The sequence below is a fragment of the Hoplias malabaricus genome, chromosome 11 (genome assembly GCF_029633855.1).
Source record: "Hoplias malabaricus isolate fHopMal1 chromosome 11, fHopMal1.hap1, whole genome shotgun sequence".
NCBI lineage: Eukaryota > Metazoa > Chordata > Actinopteri > Characiformes > Erythrinidae > Hoplias > Hoplias malabaricus.
The window spans coordinates 8,867,937-8,891,468 of NC_089810.1; the positions used below are offsets into that span (position 1 = coordinate 8,867,937).

Consider the following 23,532-nt stretch of genomic DNA (forward strand, 5'->3'; position numbering starts at 1 on the left):
TCTGTAACCCTTATCCAGTTCAGGGTCGTGGTGGGTCTGAAGCCTACCCAGAATCATTGGGCACAAGGCAGGTATACACCCTGGAGGGGGCGCCAGTCCTTCACAGGGCAACACACACACATACACACACCCACACTCACTCACACCTACAGACATTTTGAGTTGCCAATCCACCCACCAATGTGTGTTTTTAGACTGTGTTTTTTTTAATCACGCTGGCTTTTGCAAAGTTAGAGCTTTACAGACACATATACAAAGCATCTGTTACACTTGTTTTTCCTAGTCTTTGTGTCTTTTCTGAGTTTCCTTGTTTGTCATGTGCTTGTTATCTTTCCAAGTTGTTGTCTGTGGTACTGTGTTTACATACCCACCCCCACTCACACCATCACATAGAGGGGATTTATGGATGTTTTTTGTTTGTTTCTGTCTAGTTTTGTAAAAGTTTATCTTTTAGTTTATGAACTCCATGCCCAGCACTTGTTTATTTTCAGTTTTGTTATTTGTTATATTATATTATATTACTTGTGTGTATGTCCACCTCATTGTCCCTTTGGCCAATCGTGACAGCATCAAATTATAGGTTAATAAAATCTGACCATATAACCCCAGTTCCCTCGTCAATCCCTCACTTGCTTGGTTTATAAATCCCAAAATGATTAAGGCCCACAGTATCTTAAATACTTTCCTTAAAGCATTATTACAAGAGTATGGGTTTAATATGGACACCTTTACCCACCTCTAGCCTTTGGTGTAAAATATGTGACTCCCTGTGATGTGCAGGCTTATAACGTATGCACTAAGCTCATTGAACAACAGCCTCATACTTTCTTAAATCTGAGAGGCTGCATTGTGATATCAGATCTGCAGGTCAACATATCCAGGTTCTAGTGGACACTTCTTGTCAGACACGAGAGGTCCATAACCTAAGTTGCCACAAGGGTCATTCAAGCCTAGACTGACTGTGCCTGGCTGACCACCACCTCATCATCATCATTAGTGCTGTCAGTGACATTGCCCTGGCAAACATAATGCCACAGGGTAACTGGCAGTGTTGTGTGGTCTCAACATAGCTTGTGTCAGGTCAAATGCAGGCTTTATCCTTCTTGGCAATAGCAGATAGCTAGCTGTTTCCTCATGCTGTCATTGCCCACAAGCATCCCTCTAGGGCTGCCAAAAGCAGCATGTAAATTTGTTGTCAATATTTGACAATGTCAGAACTGACGTATAAAGCTTTAATCTACACATATGGAAAGGAGAAGACATTTGCAGTGTTCAAAGCTTTGAATTTTAGCACAAATGCACGAGTACTAGACACAGTTCTATTAAAAGTTCTAAATGAATAAACTAACATGGAAAGTACAAAAAGTAATATAAATGAATCTTCAAGTTTACAATCTTGAGTGACAACTATAACGGGGGGAAATGTGTGAACAGGCTTGGTTCATAAAAAATGTGCAGTATTGTAAAGGTCTAATAACATCGTTGATTAATACATTTATCTCTCATTAACACAGTGTGAAGTTTGTTTACTTGTTTGGTGTCCAGTTCAAGCTTAAAAACATATTTTGCTATGTTGAATTTACTGATGATGCTGGCAGTATTATTATGTGAATTAAAACCAACAAGGTAATAGGATAACACAAACTATATAATAAATAAATATATTTATTGATCCTGAACTTCAGCTTGTCATTAAAAAATAAATAAATAAAATGGAAGAGGTGGAGTAAGGAAGAGATACGTTACTGCAGAGGTACTTCCTAAAGATAAAGGTTCAAGATCAAGATATATTTATATTCATATAAAGAGGAGTGCACATGACATTTACAGGAGAAGAATCAGGTAAATATGAATCAACATTAGAAAACTATCTGATTAACTTGACTGGAGACAATTTCAATACAGGCATTAAATATTCATTAATTCAATCATTATCTAGAAGTGCTTATCCGTTTCAGGGTCACGGTGGATCGAAAGCCTACCTGGAATCACTGGGAGCAAGGCAAGGACATACCCTGGAGGGGGCACCAATCCTTCACAGGGTGATCCACACTTACACATTCACACATATGGACAATTTTGAGTAGCCAGTCCATCTACCAACGTGTGTTTTTGGACCGTGTGAGGAAACCTGAGCACCTGGAGGAACCCACACTGGACACAGGGACAACACACCAACCGGTATTAAATATGACAAGATTTTTTAACCAATTACAGAAACAAAACTGGACTTTTATAGAAAATCCATTTAAAAATGTACTGCAAAATTGTGTTGAAGGGAATATTTTTTCCTTTTAATCTTTTGATCTAAAACTGTTTCAAGCTTTTGTTAGATATTCACAGATTATCACATTACTTAGTTACAGTTTGTGTTAATATCCAAAGCCTAAGCAGAACAAACCCAATGTACCAGTAGTTGAACTAGATGTGGCTAACTCTAAATGTGAGGCAGACTTCCCAATATAGTTGACCTGGTAATTTACCTATAAGTCACTCAATACAACATCTGTAAAAGAAAACGGACATTCAAGAGTGAAGAGAAGCAGATGCATTACTAATGATTACAGTGACAGCTAAATTGCAGCTGGCAAAACTAAATGTTTGCGATGATTTCTTTCAACAGAAACAACTCCAGAGAAGTGAAATTTGTACATGACTCTTGAGAGAAGGGGTAAAAATCGACCCAGTCTCGACCCAGCACTCCTGTGTGAATGTGATGCAATACAGTATGGTCAGAAAAACAGAATGTTTGTTTGACACATAAGGTCATCCTGGTGCAATCACTCCCTCAGGTAAATAGCATACACCTACTCGGCTGTGAACTCATTGGACAAGTCGACTCTCTTCTGTCACTCTAGTGTCCGGTTTCGATGCTCAAGGACGCATTGTATACGATTTTGTTGGTGGACAGGGGTCAGCATGGACACACTTACTTGTTTGTGGGGCAAAGCTGTGAATACATAGCAATGTGATATAGTGTGTGCTGTGACATATGGGCTCCAATAACTATCATTTAAACCTTCTGTGATTTGTACCTTCTGTCTGCTTGGACCAGTAAGAGTCTTTGTTGAAATCACACATCAATAAGTGTTAGGCACAAAACACTCTACTGCTGGTTCTTGGTTTGTCTCTAAACACTGTATATACTCAGCACTGCTGACAGGGAGCACCCCATAAGTCCCACAATTGTGTGGCTATTACAATCTGGCCCTTATCAAAGTGGCTCAGGTCTTTAAACCTGCCATCAATATTCAACTACAACAACTAACCACTTACTGTCTACTATAATTTATGCCAGACCTTAAAATGAGTCTTTATTATAAAATAATTATTGTTTTCCACTTGATCTGTGTGTGTGAGTAATATTTATGTTCAGTGAATACTAGTGTTGAAAAGATTAGACTTTGACCATTATTATTATTATTATTATTATTATTATTATTATTATTTTATTAACATTTTGGAAATAAATGCAGAGAATAAGTCGTTCATGATGCCACTGCTAACTAAGAAGTAGGAAGCTGTAAAAAAAAAAACAAAGCTACTTTGATATGTGTGCAGAATGAAAACATAGAGCTAGATTATTTAAATATGACTGAAAACAGAAAAGAGAACAAAGTTGTAATTAACTAAAATATGACATTTTTTAAAGTATTATATTATATTTTTATAATATTATATTAGTTCTTGTAAATCTGAAATTAATAAATTGTTACTAAACACAGGCAAGGACAGAGAAATGACAAATCTCTCTGTGACTGAAAGTGCTAAAGCGCTAATGAAGGTTAATGAATAAGAAGAAAGTGAGTAGGAGTTGTTTAGTCTTTCTATTAAATTATACTGATATTGAAGGAATATATTGTCATTTGTGGGTGTGAATGAAAATGAAATATAATATTTGTGCTGTTAGATGTTTACTCACACTGGTGACTAAATATATAAGCATAACTAAACAATAAAATCACACTGAATCTGACTGAATCAAGGCTAGACATTAGGTCATTCATTAGGACACCATCTTGGATGAACAGTATTTAAGCCACTTTACCCCAGTGCCTAATAAAACTGTAAAGTGAAATATATATACTGAATGTCAATATGTTCTTGATCTCTCTTTTCCAGCAGAATAAATACAGAATATGAATTTAATTGTTCAGTGTATCTGATTGTTTATTGTGCGTATGACAATGAAACACATAAATCTTACATCTTAGGTTCATGCAAACCAGAATTCATTGTCAAGCCAGTCACTTTCCTCCTCATATACATCAGGTGCAATATGTACTGAGCGGGTGTACACGTATAATATATTGATGACTTGCATGAGGAGTGGTGTACACACAAATGAGTTAAAAGATCTGTGGGGCCACATATCACACACGTGGGTCACAGGCTAGTATTTCTTGTTGATGAATTGGAAAATAAATGTATCATACTGTTAATTACTCTTAACATCACATTAATTGTGGGCCTGAATTTTATGAATTTGGTCCAAGACATGCTAAAAAGCCCATCACTAAAAACCGAAGTTTGCCTTTAAACACTTTCTTTTGAAAAAGACTACAGGCTACCAAGAAAAATGAGCTGCATACACAGCCAGTGCAAAGGAGAAGCCATTCAAAAGAAATAACATTTACATACATTAGCCTGTAAGGCACAGATTGGTTGTTGGTTAATGTTCTCTAAAACTTTATAAATGGTGGGTGTATTTGAGATTTAGCCTCTACACACATCATATCTGTAAACAATTCTATTGGGCGCAAATAGAATAATTTTCTGATTATTTCATATGCACTCAATGTACCTGAAACCTGCATTACACAAATCTGTGGTGACTTTTCCCCTTCATCTTTCTCTTAATCTTTCAGTTAAAATGATCATTTAATATTTGCCTGGCATAGAATGTATAATGTCAATGGAAACGGTTATAAGCGGAAAATTTTCAATGGGCACTGACGCACCAGCATCTAATTTAACCCAACTGAATTAACTCATACAAATTTTAACAATGACCATTTTACATCCTGGACTAAACAGCCAGACTGAACTTTTCTCATTACACCTCTCATTACCTAAATTCTGTGAAAGCTTTTGGGTACCTTCAGCCCTGCAGATGACAGAACATGACACAGTTTAATACTCAAATAATTACACAGACATACATCGCTGCACTATAATGTTACAATCCTAATCCCTTTGCCTTTTGAATAAAAGATCTCTGTGCGGTGAGCTGTTGGTGGGAGTGGAAGATTGCTGTGTGTATGCTGCAGTGTGTTAAATGAAAGATAAGACTGAGAGGAGCACAGGAGAAAAAGACACAGCTCTCACCTTTCCCAGTGACTGCAGACGTTGGGGTCATCCGGGTTGAGGCTCCACACGCTGATAACGAGCCCCAGAACAGCCAGCGCAGGCCGGGCTAAAGGCGAGGCCCGCACAGGCCCCATCACCAGTCCTGAGAGAGCGGCAGACAGAAAGGTGGGGGGGGAGATGGGGAGTGCACGGAAGACAAAGTGAGAATATGGGAATGACTACTTTCTTTTTAAAACAGTTCCAAACCTAACTCACTGTCCATACGGAAAAGAAGAGACTGAGTTGTGTGCATTATCAATGCTACAATGGAAAGTTTGAACATACCAGGCCAAATGACACATTAGATTTTCTAAGTGAAAATATGTTACATCTGCATTTATGTCATGGACTGTAGGGGGGTGCAATGCCTAGCATCAAACATGTATTTGAATCATGTATATACATTGGGGATTTAAACTAAACTACGCCAGATTTAAGGATATTAAAGAAACAAATGGAACCAAAATTGTGTTTTCTAACAAGCTCACAAACAGCTTTTGAAAAAACAAGAAATTCTTGTTGAAATCTTTTAAAATGTTACAAGGTATTTCTATATGCCATTTGGATAGTTTCGACAAAATAAATAGATTGGCATCGCAAAAATATGAGACTATTTAAAGCATACTATATTCACCCTGAAGTAAGTTAATGGTGGTTCTTGCATTCTTGCTAGATGTGAGGAAAGGAACTTGGTTGAAAATGTCCCTAAGCTACAGTTAAAAAAAAAAAAAACAACTGCCAGGACTAGAGGCGACAAAAGTGAATAGTGAAAGTACAACAGCAGCATCAGAGGTAGAGCAGGAGAAACACATTTCTGGAATGGATTTTTACTTTCTGGCCATGAATTTGCCACCTCTGGCCAGGGCTGCCCTTCTGGTGGTGGTCTCAAGCCCTTGTTCATAGATTTAAGGAGATTTGTTCCATGACAGTGACAAAGGAGTGCGTGTAGAAACACACAGGAAGGCCACTCTTTTAAGATGCACATTACATTTCATTAGACAGCTGACAGGTGAGAAGCACGCGACTGTGATGGATGGACGTAGCAGTGACAGACATTGATGCATGCTTGATTTTGCATCTACACAAAGGGCATGTGAATGACACATGACATGCCGGGATGTGATAGTGAAGTGTGCTACATGTGATGGAACTAATGAGATCCCCTGGTATGCGGCAGAGAGTGGAGGTAAGTCTTGACAGTCTGAAGCCAAGGGCTGTGACTGACTCAATATCCTCTGCTGATCATCTTATTGGAGTAAATGTACTGCTGCTATCTGCTGTAAACCCCCAGGTGCATGCCTGGGAAAGAGAGCCATCATTTGCACTGTAATAGGTTTGCACATCTTAAAAGGTTCTGTCTGTGGTACACTTTGTGGTGTGCTTGATAATATGGGGTGTCACACCTTGAGCTAATCTCCAGCCTCTCGAAGGCATGTGCAGTTCATTGATGAGTGAGGACAAATCAATTGTCTTCACTTCCCAGGAGTACTAGTTCATAGAAAGAGGCAGGGGTTAGAACCCTGTAGCCTTCTACTCCAAGATGATTAATTCATGCACACCCCTTACACACGCGCGCACACACACATACATATTTCTCCGTTTGTGTACTTTGCTCTGAGTCAATCGAGAATTGCTGTATTACACTGAAATGCTAATGGCTGCATATGGTTCTCCAGGTCTCATAACTGGACTCATAAGTAGACCACCTCATACTGCCGGTGACCTTTTACTTTAGAAAGAGTAATGTTTAAAGCTCCTTTCTAAGAATTTTTAAAATAAGACTAAAAAATGTAGTGCTACAGACTCTGTCATAGCTGGAAAAACAGTCCATGAGAGATGGCCAGCCTTTCTCAATCGATGTTTGGTCAGATGAAGCTCATGTATTATAGATTATTGGGTTTCGCTCCGTCTTTAATCAAAATGCATTTGAAGTTCTCAGTCATTCCCACAGACTCTGGATGATTTGTGAGAATGTGACATACTCTTGTGGCTTTCAGCAGAAAACACTAATGAGGGCCTTGACATCAAATTACTGTGCTCTCCTTCTTGATGTGTGGATGATCCTAATGGAGGCTGAATTCTGAGAATGACGCCTCTGTGAATGACTGAGAAGAGTTTAAGAAAAATGGGAGAAAGCATCACCTCAAACCAGAGGCTGGTGGCTCCGGGGGAAAGCTTCAAGAGTTAAAGTTGAAGAGGGTCGTGGTCAGTCTGGACCAAAGACGCCAGCTCTGTGAGGGCTGTGGAGCGGAAAAATAGGCAGACAAACTCACTAATGGCCCGAAAAAGGGAAGTGAAGTCACCTGGGAATAGAGACAGCGGAGAAGGGAGAGAGAAGGAAAGAGAAAGTGAGAGATAAACAGGTTTGATTGAGAGAAAGATGGGTCTGTAAATGAGAAGAGACAACAGTGTTGCAAAATCACATTACTAAAGAAGACTAGATTAAGAAGCAGAAAATAGGAAAGGGGAGAGGGAAAAAAGACACAGAAAGAAAGATAAACAGTGAGTATACAAATGTTGATTGAGATAAAGACAGGCCTCCAAATGCCTGAAGAAAATAATTCAGATGAGAAAATTCAGAATGCGTTGTAGATGAAGATTAGAGCCTCAGTAAACGGTACCGTGGGACTGAACATAACACCTGCTAAATCCCTCAAATAAAAACTACACAGTGTCCTTCTGTTTGGAGGAGATGAGCTGCGGAGCTTATTCTTCTCCTGCAGGCACACTGAGGTGAAAGCCTGCATTATCTTAAGAGCCTGTAGTGTCATCACTGTTCATCTCATAGCATACATCTCGAGAGGCTTCTCAACAATACCAGACAAAAACAGGTTCTTTGTGTGCATTAATGACAAATCGAAGTGATGCTGTGGCTGTAGGGGATGTCTACGCAGGAGTCTAGTATTCCTCAAACTCATTACATGGCTTGTATTTCCGCCTGCGTTTGGGCAGAGGTCAGCTACCTGGTCCTCTCACTCTCTTCATCTCTCTCTCTCATATAGGCTGTGGGCATGGAGAGGAAAAAAGGCACCAAACAAAAGGGACGTTGGCCTCTTTTCCACTTGCAGGGATGCATAATTTATCAGTCTGCTCCTTTAGATGCAGAGGAGGCTGGGTTGGGAGCCGGAGGCTAGGACAGGAAATGGGGTGAGAGCAGGAGGATGGGCTGGGAGCACACTGGAGGGGACAGGCTGTATGCCATTGACCTCCAACATGGCAGCTCCAGCTACATGCTGAGGTGTCCTGCAATCTGGTTCTGGTGCTGATCTAATGCTTCGTTACAGTACACCTCAAGCCAGACTGACTGAGATGTTCTGCACACATCACTGTACCTGTACAAACTGAGCATCTGCATTGTTTAATGGCACAGGTCAAGCACTTTGTGTTGTCCTCTGAATGTGCTGAGCATCTCAACTAAGAGTGGCTTGCAGGTTCCACAAACAGATGTTTAATATTGTATGAAATTACAGACAGCTGAAAAATTAAAGGATTAAATACCTGAATACATGACTTTTCCAGATAAATGTACTGCATAATACAATTAAGCAGCTGACATCCTACTCCACAATGGAGCAAGTACAAAACGCTGTGAAGGCCAAGTTGACCTCGAATTTGGTGCAAGATGAGAAGAGGAAAAGATCTTAGTGGCTTTGAAAGAGGGTTCATTATTTGGGCACAGACGGTATGATGTTCTGTCACAAAAACTGTTCGACTGGCCTGCATTTCAATCTACCTATATCAATCTATCTCTATATTTCAATCAATAGGGAGAGACATAAAAAAATAAAGTTGTACTGTGTGACCAGAACCGCACATTCAGTGACCGTGACACTGATGCATTAGTGGGGTTTGCAAAATCAACTGTTCTTCAGGTGACTGGGAATGTCAGTGCATCTTAACCCAGTAGGACACCTATAAGACATTGTGGATTGACCTGTGATATTTCACATCACCAACTTCAAAACAACATGGAACAAACAGATTCTAGTGATCTGTCTGAACTGACGCACAACAGAGCTCTGTTCAGTCTCAAAAAACAAAAACAACATGCAAATACAAAATGAGTAAACACTTAATTTTACCGCCACTGTTGTTGTTTCCAAAGCCTGTGGTTCTAGTTACATCCTGTGTTTTCCTTTGTCTCTGCTACATTTCAGGGTTGTTGGGGCGTTAGGCAAAAAAGCAAATAGAGCCGAGTAAAGTAGAGTACAGTAGGTACCATGCAGAGGAAAAGCACAATTTATTGCACCTCTGAATATTTAATTACTCAGTATTTGATAAGCTTACAGAGAATTTCAGGCAAGCAGGTTAAAGCATTAAATGCCCAAGCAGTTAAAATGAGCAAAACACCGGAAAGATCTAAAATCATTGCAATAAATCAATTATGCATGTTTCATAATCCATAAGCCATCTCTCACACTTAAGCACTTCACCAGTTTATCACATAAACATATCCATTAGCTAAACCATTTACTTGTGTAAAAGAAGAAATGTTGTAAAGGAAAATCATATAAAATGGGGAAAACCTTTTAGAGATGTCTGAAAGACCTTAAAAACTGAAAAAATTATTAATATCCACGTTGATACATTTATAAACAGCCCAGTAAGTTTCAGCAGTAAGACTTACTCATTGCTTAAAAGGGACTTGGTCTACAGTTATTACAGAGTCTATTGGATTACTGGATACCAGCATCAGCAAGAATGGTATTTACTTCATTTGTTACTCTACAAAGCAAACAAATCTTACAATTATGCAAATTAGAGCTAGAGGTCTAACATACTTTGTCTGACACATGGGCTTAGCGTAGATTATCACCGCTGATGTGGGCAGACCAAAATAAATCTATGTTTTGAGAGCAATGCTAGGGTTTTGCAAAATCTGCCTAGTTATTTGGTGTTTGATCTTTTATGGTAACGTATTATAACAAGGTTGCATTAATAAACATGAATAGTTTGTTGTTCTTATTCTTCTCATTGTTTTCCTTCCTGCAGAAAAGACTGATTCGGTGTAACTGAGTTCACTTTGCAATTTCACTCTCAAAACATGATGAAGTGAAAGTTGAAGAATAGCTCCTTGTAATAGCCACACTTTTTGTTGTAGGTAGGCACTGTTACTTTAGAAAATCAAAGCGATGACCTTGCCTCTTTGTTTTATTTTTTATTTTTTGAAATTGAAAGAAAGGGCTGGAGATTTTTTTGCCCCCTCAAAGTCACAGACAGAGCTATAGTTGCGAGGGTCAACAGTCAGCAAGTTGTTACTGCATTTCAAACCCACTGTCTTTATAAAGTGTTTATATAGTGGCTGATGGAGTTGGAAAGTTTCTCAGAGCTACTGACGTATGCATAAGGAATTTTCTTTTAAACAAATAAGCAGTAAAGTCTACGTACATTAAAGCTTTTGTAAACAATATCCCATTAAAAGTCTCACTGAGAGACTTTAAGTACAGTATCAAACACAATGTACTCTCATTAGTTTCCACTATTGGTGTTATCCATACATTTTTCAACAGTTGTTATCTCTCCTCACCTCATTTATATGTACTGTTTTACTTAGAGGCAACAACCTCAGAGAAACAGAATGGAAGTGAATACATTATCCCACTCTCACAGTGGAATGTATAAAAACATCACTTGTTTCATTATAGGACCTAATGAAGTGTGCAACCAAATGTTAACTGGATGATATGTGAGAGCTGTGCTGAGGTTTGAGAGCAGACTTTCCAGAAGGAAGGAACTGTATGATTTTATAGGAATCCATGCTTATCTGTAGGAAAGGAACAAAAGACGGCACCCTTTTAAAAATGTAATATGCTGTGGTACCAGAAAGGACTTAGTAACAAGTAACTAGTAAAATTTAATCAATTAAAAGTACGACAACGTTTTTTTATGGATATGTATGTAATCTAAATGTCTGTACCACTTTCATATTACTCAGTAGAAATGAGCCGTTTCAAGGTCAACCATGCTACAAAATCCCTGATGGTTAGTGATACATTTTTAATGTTAATTATCACAATGTAAAAACCTCAAGTAAGTTAAAGCATCTGCCAAAGTTAGGAACAGCCTCCAAAACGTAGCTATGTTGGCCCAGCATGTAACATGGGGTTGTTTTGTGTCAGGAGATACACGGCGCAGGTGCAGGGACAGGGCCATGTTGTGGTGCCCAGTCTCACCTCCCCATCCTGATTTCACTTCCCAAGTGACCCTTAAAACAACAGGAAATTAAATCAGGATGAGGAGGTGAGATTGGGAACCACAGCGGAGTGAGTGATGACTGAAATGTAAACTGATATGCCACCTGTATATGCTCTTGTAAGCAGGTGTAGCTGTAGAAATTTGCTGATTCATTCATTTCACTTCATTTTTAATGACAAACTAGACCTCTCAGGCAAATATGAATGCATTCTAGCCAGAATTACAAACTCACTGTTGTTCCACCTCATATGGTTCCATGCTCCATTCCACTTTAAATGGCATTATAAATATATTTGAGTCATTTACTCCCACCTTAAATTGAGAATAAATTCTGAGATGCTATCAGCCTTAAACGATACTCAATAACATTCTGCTGCCAACAATAAAAAATAAAAAAAGGCTCCAATTTTAATCGTTTAAGTGCATTGTTGAGCTAGGGGCTGTTTGAAATAAACATGTTTCTTTAAGAAGGACCTCAGTTTCACCTCTGTAGTATACGTATTTCCAAAAACAATAAAGTTTATATAGTTATGAGTTATGACAGAACACACAGTCACCCGAAGCAGGACTTGTACCCACAACCTCCAGGACCTGTGTGACAGTGATACTACGTGCTGCGCCACCATGCCACCAAACGTTACCAAATAGAAAACTTTACTGCCAATATTCAGCAAAATAATAAATAAAAAATCCAAAATCCAGAAAAAAAAACAATCTTCATACAATTGTAGTGACACCACTGATAAAAATAACACAAATGGACAAACTGGTTGATTGTACTATGAAGGCAGCACTTAAAAGCCTAATCATACCGCAATAAATACAACACACAAAATATTGACATTTAAATTGAAAGCAAAATAAAGACAAACAAACAAAATAAAAGCAATATCAGCAAACAAATTATTCTGAGCAGAAACAGAAATAAAAAAAGAAAGGAAAAAGTAACTCCTTTCCATCACGTTTCATTGCCTCCAGGTTATTTCTTAATCTTCACAGACAATACTTTTCAGACAAGAAACTGTCTTATTGAAATGCCAAACTACATTACCATCCGCTTTGCTGGCATATACTGTGACATATGCGTTTTAGTGGATATGGCGGCACTATGAAAAAAAAAAACCAACAAACAAAAAAAAACATGCATTTTGCCTTTTACAGTGAGACGTAACCATCCTTCAGTCTGTAAACACAGAACAATAACCCAACCCTCAGATCAATATGCTGGTGGCTTGGCTGTGTTTCTGTCCACTGTCTGCCTGGCACCCCCCATCACACACACTCTCTTCCTTTGAGTTCACTTATCTGTGTTTCTCACAAAGCGTCAAAGTACAAAAAGGTCCAATTTGCAAAACCCAAACTCCCATGTTAAAGATTTGTGGTCTCTTTCATTGTGCAGCACAGGGGAAAGCTATACTGCCTGTATGATTCACTTGGGAGGTGTGCAACTGTGACCAGTGGATCTAATACAGCCAGGAGTTTACTGAGACTTGCATAAAATATAACTAGGGAAAGCATTTGTACATCTAGTTCAGACTAGGTAACTTCTGCCTGGTTCGCATAGAATGAGTGTCGCAAAGAACCCTTGGAACAGTCAAAAGACTCAAACTCCAGTGTCCTCTTGACTATCTACCAGAAGAGACATTTACATGATTCAAGACACGTGTCTTCAATGTGTGACTTATTAGAGCTCAATGCAATTAACTAGCTGATCCCCTGAGCCCCCGGCATCTGCGGCCCTCTCCGAGTGATGTTCTGGGCCTGCTGGCAGCCCTCAAAACGATAAACCAGTCCCTACCTCCCTCAAGGAGGCATGCTCACTATTCAACTTCGTCTCAGCCCAAGACAGAATTCATTTATTCCTACATTCTTAGCTAGAGTCTGTTTCTGAATTATTAGGATCATTTGAAGTCATCATTGTTGGCTTTTGGGTGAACTTGTGTTAAAACTGGTCAACAGTTACCTGACAAGTATGTGATAAACAGAAATAAGTGGATATCTATTTTAAACACCTGGTCACTGCGCTGAACAAATACACATGCAAACCTCTCCCCTGTCTGGCCTTACATTGTTTCTCTTAATGAAGAAAGGCTTTCACACTGGCAGGAAATTACAGCTATGTGGCCCATGTAAGGAAATGATAAGACCTTAGAGCCCTATTAGAACCTTAAGAGTTTTAAAAGCCATTTTACGTGATGAATAAACATGGCATGTTTCTATGCTTCAGAAAAATATATTTTTTAGCAAGTTTGAATTGTCTAGAGCCTTAATGCAGTGTCACATTTCTCCTCTGTCCAAAGTATAAAGGAGAAGGAAAACCATCTTAACTTGCATTGGAAGTCCTTGTAGAAAGACTTAATTTTCGAGCGTTTTTATTAGTTCATTCATGATGAATTTTCACACAATGTGAATGACAGCTGCTGTGTTAAAATGATTAAGAAAGCTAAAAATTGACAAATTGAGTGTTGTTTCTTTAGACAGCGACAATTTGCTCCATATTGTTTGTGCAGCCTGTGTCACTATAACCACTCCTCTCTTGTCTATAATAAAGCTCTGCCTCAAGTAACAAGCTAGGAAACACCTAGTTTCTTCAACATTACTGTCCAACTTTATCTTACAATAAAGAAACACTCTTGGATTGCTGCGATTATGAACACACAACTACACTGAAACCCTGACCTCCACCACCTAAAGGTTACTGGCTGTGCCACACACTGACCATTACCTGACCTTGCAGCTTATGTCTGCTGGAGCCCTCATTAGGAGCCATGCACCATTAGGAGACCCATGATGTGTTAAATTGCAGTGGCCCACCTCCATCTGTACACTCAGAGTGTGTGTGTATTTTGTGCATGTGCATGTAACTTTTCAACATAAAAGCACTAACTAGCACTGCAAAATGCCTATAGTTTATAAGAATACCCCAGACTCAACAGGTGTTTATGCTAAGTATACACCGGACCCCCATAAACGTCTTTTAAATGACAGTCACCTGAGTGTTAAAAAGAAAAACCCTAAGAAATCAGTATTTATAAGATAAATGACCAGAGCCCACTTTGGGATCAACATTTTTGACTGCCTACAAGGGGCTAGGTAAGTGTACATTGTAAATAGTTGTTGGGGACACCTGGCAAACACTCTAGGTCATTTAACAGGAGTTTAATCCTGGGCACATGGTTTATTCATGTGGCGAGTGCTGATGGTGGCGACCCTCATAAATCAAGTGAAACGGCTCCCTCCACGCTGCTGAGAGCGCCAGGCCCAGGAACGGCCTGCTAATCTCAACGCCATCTTTCATTGCAATAACCTTGGCTTACTCACAGCCTGCGTCTCCTGACATGGACAAGTGCAGAGGGAGGAGACCCTGTCCTGGACTCTCTTCCCTTCTTAAAGCAGAGGAAACAAGCAAATGTCCAAGCTGTACTCAGTGGCTAGATACTGTTACATGGAAAGGTACCAACTGTTTAAGCTACCTGACACAGAAAATTGTCCACCTAGCAAGAGTTCTGATACTGAAGGCATGCATTTGTGATTTCCTGTTCAAACAAACCTGGCCTGTTAATCAATAGACATGCCTGAGCTGGTAGTAGAATTCAGACCACAGAACAGAAAACAGCTCCACTACACGGTTAACCTGGGTTTGGTTTGTGACAACATCAGTTGTAAAAAGCTCTATACAAATAAATTTGATTTGGTTTAGTAGAAGGAATTATGGAAGTAGTACAAAGGGCATAATTTGTTCCTTTTGGTTTTTCTTTCATTTATTTTCACAAATTCTGCATACATAAGGACAAACTACAACTATATAATAAAATTCAAAATAATTCAAATTGCAGCCCTATATTGCCAGTCACCTTTGGCCAGTTCCTTGCACTGAGGCAGATATGAGAGCAAAACACAATGGCGTATTTCTCTGTGAAAAAAGAGTGTAGGCTAGTTTTGGCATATTACAATCTTTAAGTTCCTGTACAGTGTTGTAGTCATCATTAAGTTGGCCACAAAACTCTTATTAATAAAAGTTTGTCAATTAACCTTTTGAAAACAAAGCAACTTGTCTAGATTTGTGAAGCCATTTTGCCTGATGTGTAAGAGCTGGGATGAGATTGAACTCTGTTTTCCTGAGAGCTGATGCTGTTGTTGCTTTTTTGGATGTCTGAAACCTGAAGTGACATGAAATATTCTAAAAATATGCACTGTACCATTGGCTTTTTTGCCATAGCATGATATTGTCAGGAACGCGGAGGCGGACGCACACGCTGACTTTATTTACAACTAAAATATAAAAAAAAAGACAGACTAAAAACTAGATAGAATACTTAAAGACCTAGACAGAGAGAGACTTTGAAAGAATGACCTAGACAGAGACATAGAAAGAGAACTGGACAAACAGGGTACTGGACAGAGAGAGCTAAAGAGGCTAAACTAGAACACAGAACTAAACTAGAACACAGAACTAAACTAGAACACAGAACTAAACAGAGTAATACAAATAGGCAAACCAAACAACTCACAAAGCACATGGAAGAAACAGACAGACCAGGGATGTGAATCAAATCAAGAAACAGACAAGCAACCATGGAATGTCCAACACAAGGAGGAAAGACAAGGGAACTTAAATACACCACACAGACAAGGGACCCCTGAAACAGATAACGAGGGGGGGGTTACAAATGACACTGATGAGGACACTGACGAGGAGGAAGAGGAACAAAGGCAGGACTAGGACGGAGACATGGACAATAACAAACAGAGCCATGTGCTAAGAGAGCACATGGCGGGGAAAACACACAACAGGACAAGGGCGTGACAGATATTGACCTGCAGCACAGAGGAAATTCAACAACTGCATTTCTATACAATTGCTATATACGTTAATTATGATTTATATTTATAGTTAATAAATATTGTTAAGAGGTGGCACAGTGATGCAAATTGTTGTGTTGCTGTCACAAAGCTCTAGGGTTCTGGGATTGTGAGTTCAATCCTTGCTGAGGGTCACTTTCTGTGAGGAGTTTGGTGTGTTCACCCTGAATCTGCCTGGGTTTCCTCTGGGTGCTACAGTTTCCTCCCACAGTCCGAAAACCAAGTGGGCTGGTTTTTAAGAAGTGCCCACAGGTGTGAATGTGTGAGTGACTGTGTAATGCCCTGTGATGTCCCAGGTGTGTTCTTGCCTTGTGCCCAGAGATTCCAGATAAGCTCTCAAACCACTGTGACCCTGAACAGGACAAAGTGGTTACAGAAAATGAATGAATGTTATATAAATGAATAATATAATTTCAAATTTTAGTTCTGATTGTAGATGTTGGAAAATGTGCATCTTCCTATGGTTTGCATAAAGTAAATCAATAAATGAACAAAAGGTTTTTAAACTTGAAGTCAATTTAGTTCTAATGGTCAGCAGCAGCTGTCACCAAGATTTTTTTATTTTTTTCATCAATTTGCACTGTGCTATTGCCAAGTTTACTAGTCATATTACTTCAGGAAAATCACAGAGTCAGCTGGCACAGGACCTCCAAGTCTGTATTAGACCATAATCCTCAGTTTGTTAAAGCAAAAAAAAGACAGCAAGGCTGTGGTGGTGTAGGATATATCTCTGGTATTATACAGTAAATATTGCAAGAGCAGGTAACACCAACTACACAGAAGCCATCCATGTATCTCAATCACACTACCTCCTAATAAAAACACTGGCTTTAAACTAGAGCACATGTTATATGGTTATATAAATAGATTTTCCATGATAGGTTTTTCACTGCCCACTGTTGTGCCATCAAGTTTATTATATCCGTATAGCTCATTCCTTTCTTGAGTCGGATGCACTGTGGCATTCTTAATTGGATTTACTTCCAAGAAGAGACAAAGACCTCGTTCTTGAACTTTGTGACAGTCTCAGTAAGACATGCTTGAGCCTCAAACAAACAGAAAGTTGAAAACAGGCTTAATTAAACAAATAGTGAGTGAAGTCTCCAAAGGCTTTCTCAGGTAATCTAACTGTATGCACTGCCATGAAAGCCTTTCTGCACTCCCATACATGTGTCTGCCTTTTGTAAATGCTCTTCTGTATATGTGTGCTCAAGAAATTAATAAACTACAGATGATGCCACATGGTAGCCATTACCACATTTGCTTGCAGCTCAGAAGCTGTGCTCACACTGCCCTAGTCACACAGCACCATCAGGGGTCGCTTGTCTCCCACAAGGCTCCAGATGCCCTTGCCACAGTCTAGTCAATTACTCTCTGTGACTACTTGCATAATAATGGGATAATACATGTCTGCTGCATATCATGTTGCTAATGAGAACAAATGAGTGTTGTGCTTTTTAGAAGCTGGCACTACATTTGGGCATTGGAAGCCTCCTCTCTTGTCTGTGAACCAGGCTTGAAGCAAAGGCAGAATAACAGTGGAATATTATATTCCTCAGGTTTCCATCACGGTACCAGATGGTGGTGCATACCAAACAAGATGATCAGTTATTGCTTTTTATTGGCCTGTTTGAGTAGACCCTCCAGCCAGGGCTGAAGTCAGCATAAGCACAATGAAGGGAGGTTTAGAAAGGGGAATGTAGAGAGAGCGAGAGAGAGAGAGAGAGAGAGAGACTGAATGGAAGAGAGACTAGAAGGATACAGGAAAGCAGGCAAAGCAACTCGCCATGAAATGCTGAAACAACAGCATGGCTGCCAGGGCAATTTTACAGCCCAGTGGTTTCACACCTCAACCATCGCCCCTCACGCTCGGAACCTCCAAGTCTGTTCTGTGTCTTCATTTATTTGGTGTCAGCGTCCGAGGATGTGAGAGTCCGGGCGAGGAAGGGGGGGTGGGGGAGAGGCCCGTCCCAAATGTCTTAGGGTAAGTGGTGTGTGAAGCAGACAAGGAGCAATGAGGAGAAAAGCACTGCCTGCCTTCCGAAGCCCAAGTGGTGGGTGGCGTGTCCCTTATCCTTGCTCTCTGGGAATGATTATTGATGAGTTTAAAGCTCAAAAATGCACAGCCAGATCAGTTGCTGCGCATTTACTTCACACTTCATTTAAGTGAAGCTGTCCACCCTGACTCACTTTAGCCCCATGTGCCAAACAAATGCACGGCATCTAAATCTCCACACCCACCAGGAGGAAATAACTGATAGAGATGAGTTATGATTTCTTTAAGCACGAAGGCCATGGAGTCTCACATGAGTGCAGAACTGCAATAAGAGCATAATGTGAATTCTGAAAACAAAGCCATTACCCTAAACCCGAACCCTCTGGTGTGCCTGACCCAAACTCTGACTCTGTCAAGGTCAACTGCACTGTTCTAATGGCTAATTAACCTGTGGTGTTCCTCCTGTATTGATGTAGTGAGAACAAGAGGCCATGAGCGTGACATGAGTGTATGAAATGTGACAGCAAGATGTGGCCTCTCTGATGGCTCTGGATGGGGGTGGTGTGCCCCTGGCTGCACTTGTTCCTGAGAGGTGACATATTTGCTCCGTCTACCATACCCAACCCATTAAATATACATGCTCAGTCTTTCCGCTGGTCCACCTTTAGAATGTCCTTGAAAAGTACCTATGATAAAGTCTCCATACTAACAGTGAAGCAAAGTCAGCAGGGAAGTCACAGACACCTCCTCGTTTCTCAGCAGAAAAGCATGACCTTTGTGTGAACAGATTAACTGCACACATGTAGGGGAGCATACTAGAAGACCCGCTTCAGCTCCACCGACGGGACTGGGGTGCATGCTTATGCTGTGTGTTAGTACGATTATTCTCACACCATCAACTCCCACCCCTCTCCACTGCACCGCACCCTCCACTTCTGACGCCACTCTCTCCACGCAGGTCATTATGAGGGGTCCCTCACCACACACAGGCAAACAAATGAGCCATTACCGCCATCACTCAGTCTCCAATTAAACAGCCCTCAGCCCCTGCTCTGTGCAATCACTGCCAATTAAAGCCCAACTGTGTGAATTTCAACACCACTAATTACATGGAGGTGATAGAGCTTTCTGACATTCTGCTCTAAAATTAATTTCCAATACTTTCCCTGGACAAGTGCCATCCTGCACTTTTATGTGAATCAAATATTTTTATGGAGGATAAAAATTTAGCAAGAACTACTCCAAGGAAGAGAAAAATCCTTAAAAAAACAAAGTAAAAAAAGAAGAAAGAAAATCACATTACAGACTGAATGAAGCCTAATGAGAGCTGTGTAGGTGGAATCTTGCAGAGACGGCAAAACAATGTCAGCTGCTGCGCACACTGTAGGTGTGATAAATATTTCATGTTAAATTACATGATTCCCACCTTGAGATCTGTGTTCGATGTCCTTTGAGGATCCACACAAATATGCACTTTCAGCAGCAACGGCAAAGCACCATCCACCATCACAAACATCTAAGGAGTCCAGTGGCTATTTAAGCTTTGCTCTTCTTTGCACCGCCTCTTTCTATCCAGACATTATCAGTATCATCCGTTAACCTCCCCCTTTGCAACCCCTGGACCTGTACAGAATGGTAAAACAAGCTCACCACGCAGCTGTTTCCTCTTTGCTAGTCCACATCTCTCCTCTATTAAGATGGACCTGCCGCCATGCTGTGGTCACCAGAGGAAGGCATAGTTGTGTTCTGCCCCTAGCTTGTGCGCTGGGCTTTGGGTCTGCCCCATTCTGCCTGCCTTCAGAATGAGGAAAGAAAGTGTGACAGATCACGAGGCTGTGCATTATTCATGAGATTGGCGACTGGTGTTGAGCGGGCAGAACTTGGGCCCAAGGTGCCGGCCTTAAGTCTACTTGGCCTACAGCCCCAGCCTATATCTACCATTGATCGCAGGCTGTGGACCCTGCTGCTGCTGAATAAGCGAAGGGGCTTTACACAGTGGCACCACACCAATAACATACAGATCCATCATTTTGTCTTGGACAGGGGTCATTCTTGGGATACTGAGTACAAGAAAGACATTCTACCTAAGACTCATAAAAACGGTAGAGTGAGGATAGTCAGTATCCTCACCAGTTAGTATGACTGGGGCTTAAATTGCTATAAAATATAGCCAAGTTTACACCATGGGATGCATGCAGTATGAAGCAGTATGTTATAGGCAAATGTGTTTTGTACAGAAACTGTAACTTTCAATATCAGGAGATGTTTGATGTTAATTTGAATCCTATAATCTCTCCCCTATGTTAATGTTATAAAGCACAGGAACTAATCAAAACTCTGTGGTTATACTTAAGCTAAAGATGTGACTATTGTAAGTTTAATATCTTGAACTTCCAGCAAGACATAGCCAGAATTTGTTTGGCAGCTTTTGTGATCCAGGGGCAGATATTATAGTGAGGAAGCTACCAACCATCCACTAATGAACTTTACTGTAACAACCATAACCTGTAGGAGAAAAGAAACCATACCATATAAAGCACAACCTTGTATTTAAACACCTAGTTACTAAAACAACTAACAACACACCATGGCAATGAAATCACAGCACTAAATCATCAATGACATGATCATGTCAATTTCTAAATACTGCAATAGTTGTGTCATTTTCTAGTACAGCTCAAATAAATTCTTGCAACAGAAATTCAAGGACGTTCAGAAATTACAGCCCATCAAACAAAAACTGCACTTTGTTTTTTTTTTTTTAAAGGACAACACATGAGGATTCAAGAACTCAATGTTTTTGGGTTCACATTTCATTATTTCATTCATGAGTGCCAGACAAATTACATTATGTATCATTTTCACTACCATTAAGGGACCTTTTTTTTGGATGAATGGGAATTCGGCTGCGGGCGGGGCTGACTTCTAAGTAAATGGGCCTAGACCAGCCAAGGCCCATTAATGATGTACTGTGCCTACACTCTTGTCTATAACACAGTCCAATGACATACCACATTGTTTGTAATTACCTGCTGAAAGGGATACATCATGTAACATTTGGCGGTAATAAAGTTGTTTTATGACTATCTCTGGAAATAAAATCATCTGTGAAGCATGTGTGCCACTACACAGCTTTAAAAGCCACATCTGTCTGCATCATATCAAAACGAGGGGAATGTCAATGTCCATGCACAGGTCTGTACAGAGGTCTGGCTGACATCCATTCTCGTGTAAATTCCAGGTTATCTGCATGTGATGGCAATTACTATATGAAGATTTTGTGATTTGGTGAACATCAATTTAAATATATTTGTGTTAGATAGGGCTGAGATTAAAGTATTACTGAAATATAAACGTTCAACCATAACATCCACTCTCTCAGCTCCACTGACAGGAGATCCATAGAACGTAGCCCATCCTTTGCTTGCCTCTTTTCACCCTCCTTCCACTCTTGAATGATCACTACACATAGGACCCCCACAGAACACGTATGATTTGGGTGGTGGATCATCCTCAGCGCAGCAGTGACATTGATGAGGTGGTTTGCTAATGTGTGTTGTGCTGGTGTACAATGGATCAGACAGCAGTGTGACTGGAGTTTTTAAACCCCTCACTGTCACTGCTGGACTGAGAATATTCCACCGACCAAATTTATGAATTCAGGGACAACTGATGAAGAACCAGAGGATGACTAACAAACTGTGCAGCAAAAAATGAGCTACTGTCTCTGACTTTAAATCTACAAGCGGAACCAACAAGTTAGGTGTGTCAAGAGTGGACACAGTGCTTAAAAACTCCAGTATTACTGTTGTGTCTGATCCACTACTACCAGAACATCACACACTAACATCACCACCACATCAGTGTCACTTCAGCGCTGAGAAAGATCCACCACCAAAATCATACCTGCTTTGTGGTGGTCCTGTGGGGGTGCAGAGCAACAGATGGAACTGTTGTGAACTAGAACATGATTTGACAGTGTTACCAGAAACAAGGAGGTGGTCATAATGTTAAGGTTGATTGGTATGTACATTAAATAATAATAATTAAAAAAAGCCAATGATTTGCAACCTATTCAAGAGACAATGTTGTTTTCCTCATTCAAGAACGCATTGACAGGCTTCAGTCGAAGTAAAAGATTCTGCTGTATGGACTGAGTTTTGCTTGTGTGCAATTGCAGTTGTTTGGGCGGGACAGAAGGGAACACTCAAAGCAATTTCCACCCAGGTGATCTCGCCCCAGGCCCCCAGCAGGCTTTAGACAAGGAAATTAAACTCCATACTGTTCCCGCTGCTAGAGAGGCCAAGTCAAATGAACGGCCATGGCGAAGAGCTCTTTACCATTTCACAGAAAAAATATTAACAGAATAAAGAGAGAGCTCTCCTGCAGGGCTAGTGGAGCGGCAGTGCTCCCTCAGAATCACTAATGCCCTTTCTCCTGAGTGACAGAGATTCAAACTGCTCTTACTGCATGCATGTAGTAAACAGCTTTCTACACCACATGCTACTCTCAGGCAGAGAAAATGAGGGAACATTCGAAGCAAAGTCATAACTTAAATGTTTTGCTATGTGTGAATATATTTCAAATCCAAGATCATTTAGAAGAGGTGGTGAGAACAATTTTTTAAAAGAGGCCATGTTATAAAAAACAAATAACACATATTTGAGTGCATTAGCACATTAATTTGGGGATTTTGAGTTCTGACCCCACAACAAACTGAAATTGTGAAGTCAGACAGATTTTTTTATGATCTGCCCACATCTGAAAGCATGGGATAAATCAAGCCGTTCTGGTTTTGTGCTGCACCTCACATAGATGGCTGGCATTTCAGAAGTCGCTCCAATTGCAGCATTGGAACTTTGTTTAACTGAGAGATGATTAAATATGATTCAATGATCAAATATGGCAAAAAAAAAAAAAAAAAGAACAGAGAATGAACAAAGTGAAAATAACTAAAAAAAACAGCACTTCTGCTGGGTTCTCAGATGTTTGGAGTACACAGAGACTCATTCTCATTTAAAGGAACATGTGATGAAACCTGTCGTTCTGAATATTGCCGTTAGACAGTGCTGTGTTGTCTGATCCTTGTAATAGTCTGAACACCTTATGTCAAAGATGTTTTATTTAGA

General features: G+C 40.1%; 1 protein-coding gene across 3 annotated transcripts in view; it reads right to left on the reverse strand.

Moving 5' to 3' along the window:
• The window catches only part of megf11 (multiple EGF-like-domains 11), a 147,742-nt gene that overhangs the window by 106,883 nt on the left and 17,327 nt on the right, over positions 1–23,532 (reverse strand). For 2 of the 3 annotated variants that reach the window (XM_066684559.1, XM_066684557.1), the window contains exons 2-3: positions 7,492–7,652; positions 5,329–5,452 (exon numbers count right to left, since the gene is read on the reverse strand). In XM_066684559.1, the coding sequence (XP_066540656.1) occupies positions 5,329–5,444 (116 nt within the window). In that variant the 5' untranslated portion in view covers positions 5,445–5,452; positions 7,492–7,652. The remainder of the gene's footprint in view (positions 1–5,328; positions 5,453–7,491; positions 7,653–23,532) is intronic. The other variant, XM_066684558.1, reaches the window with a different exon arrangement.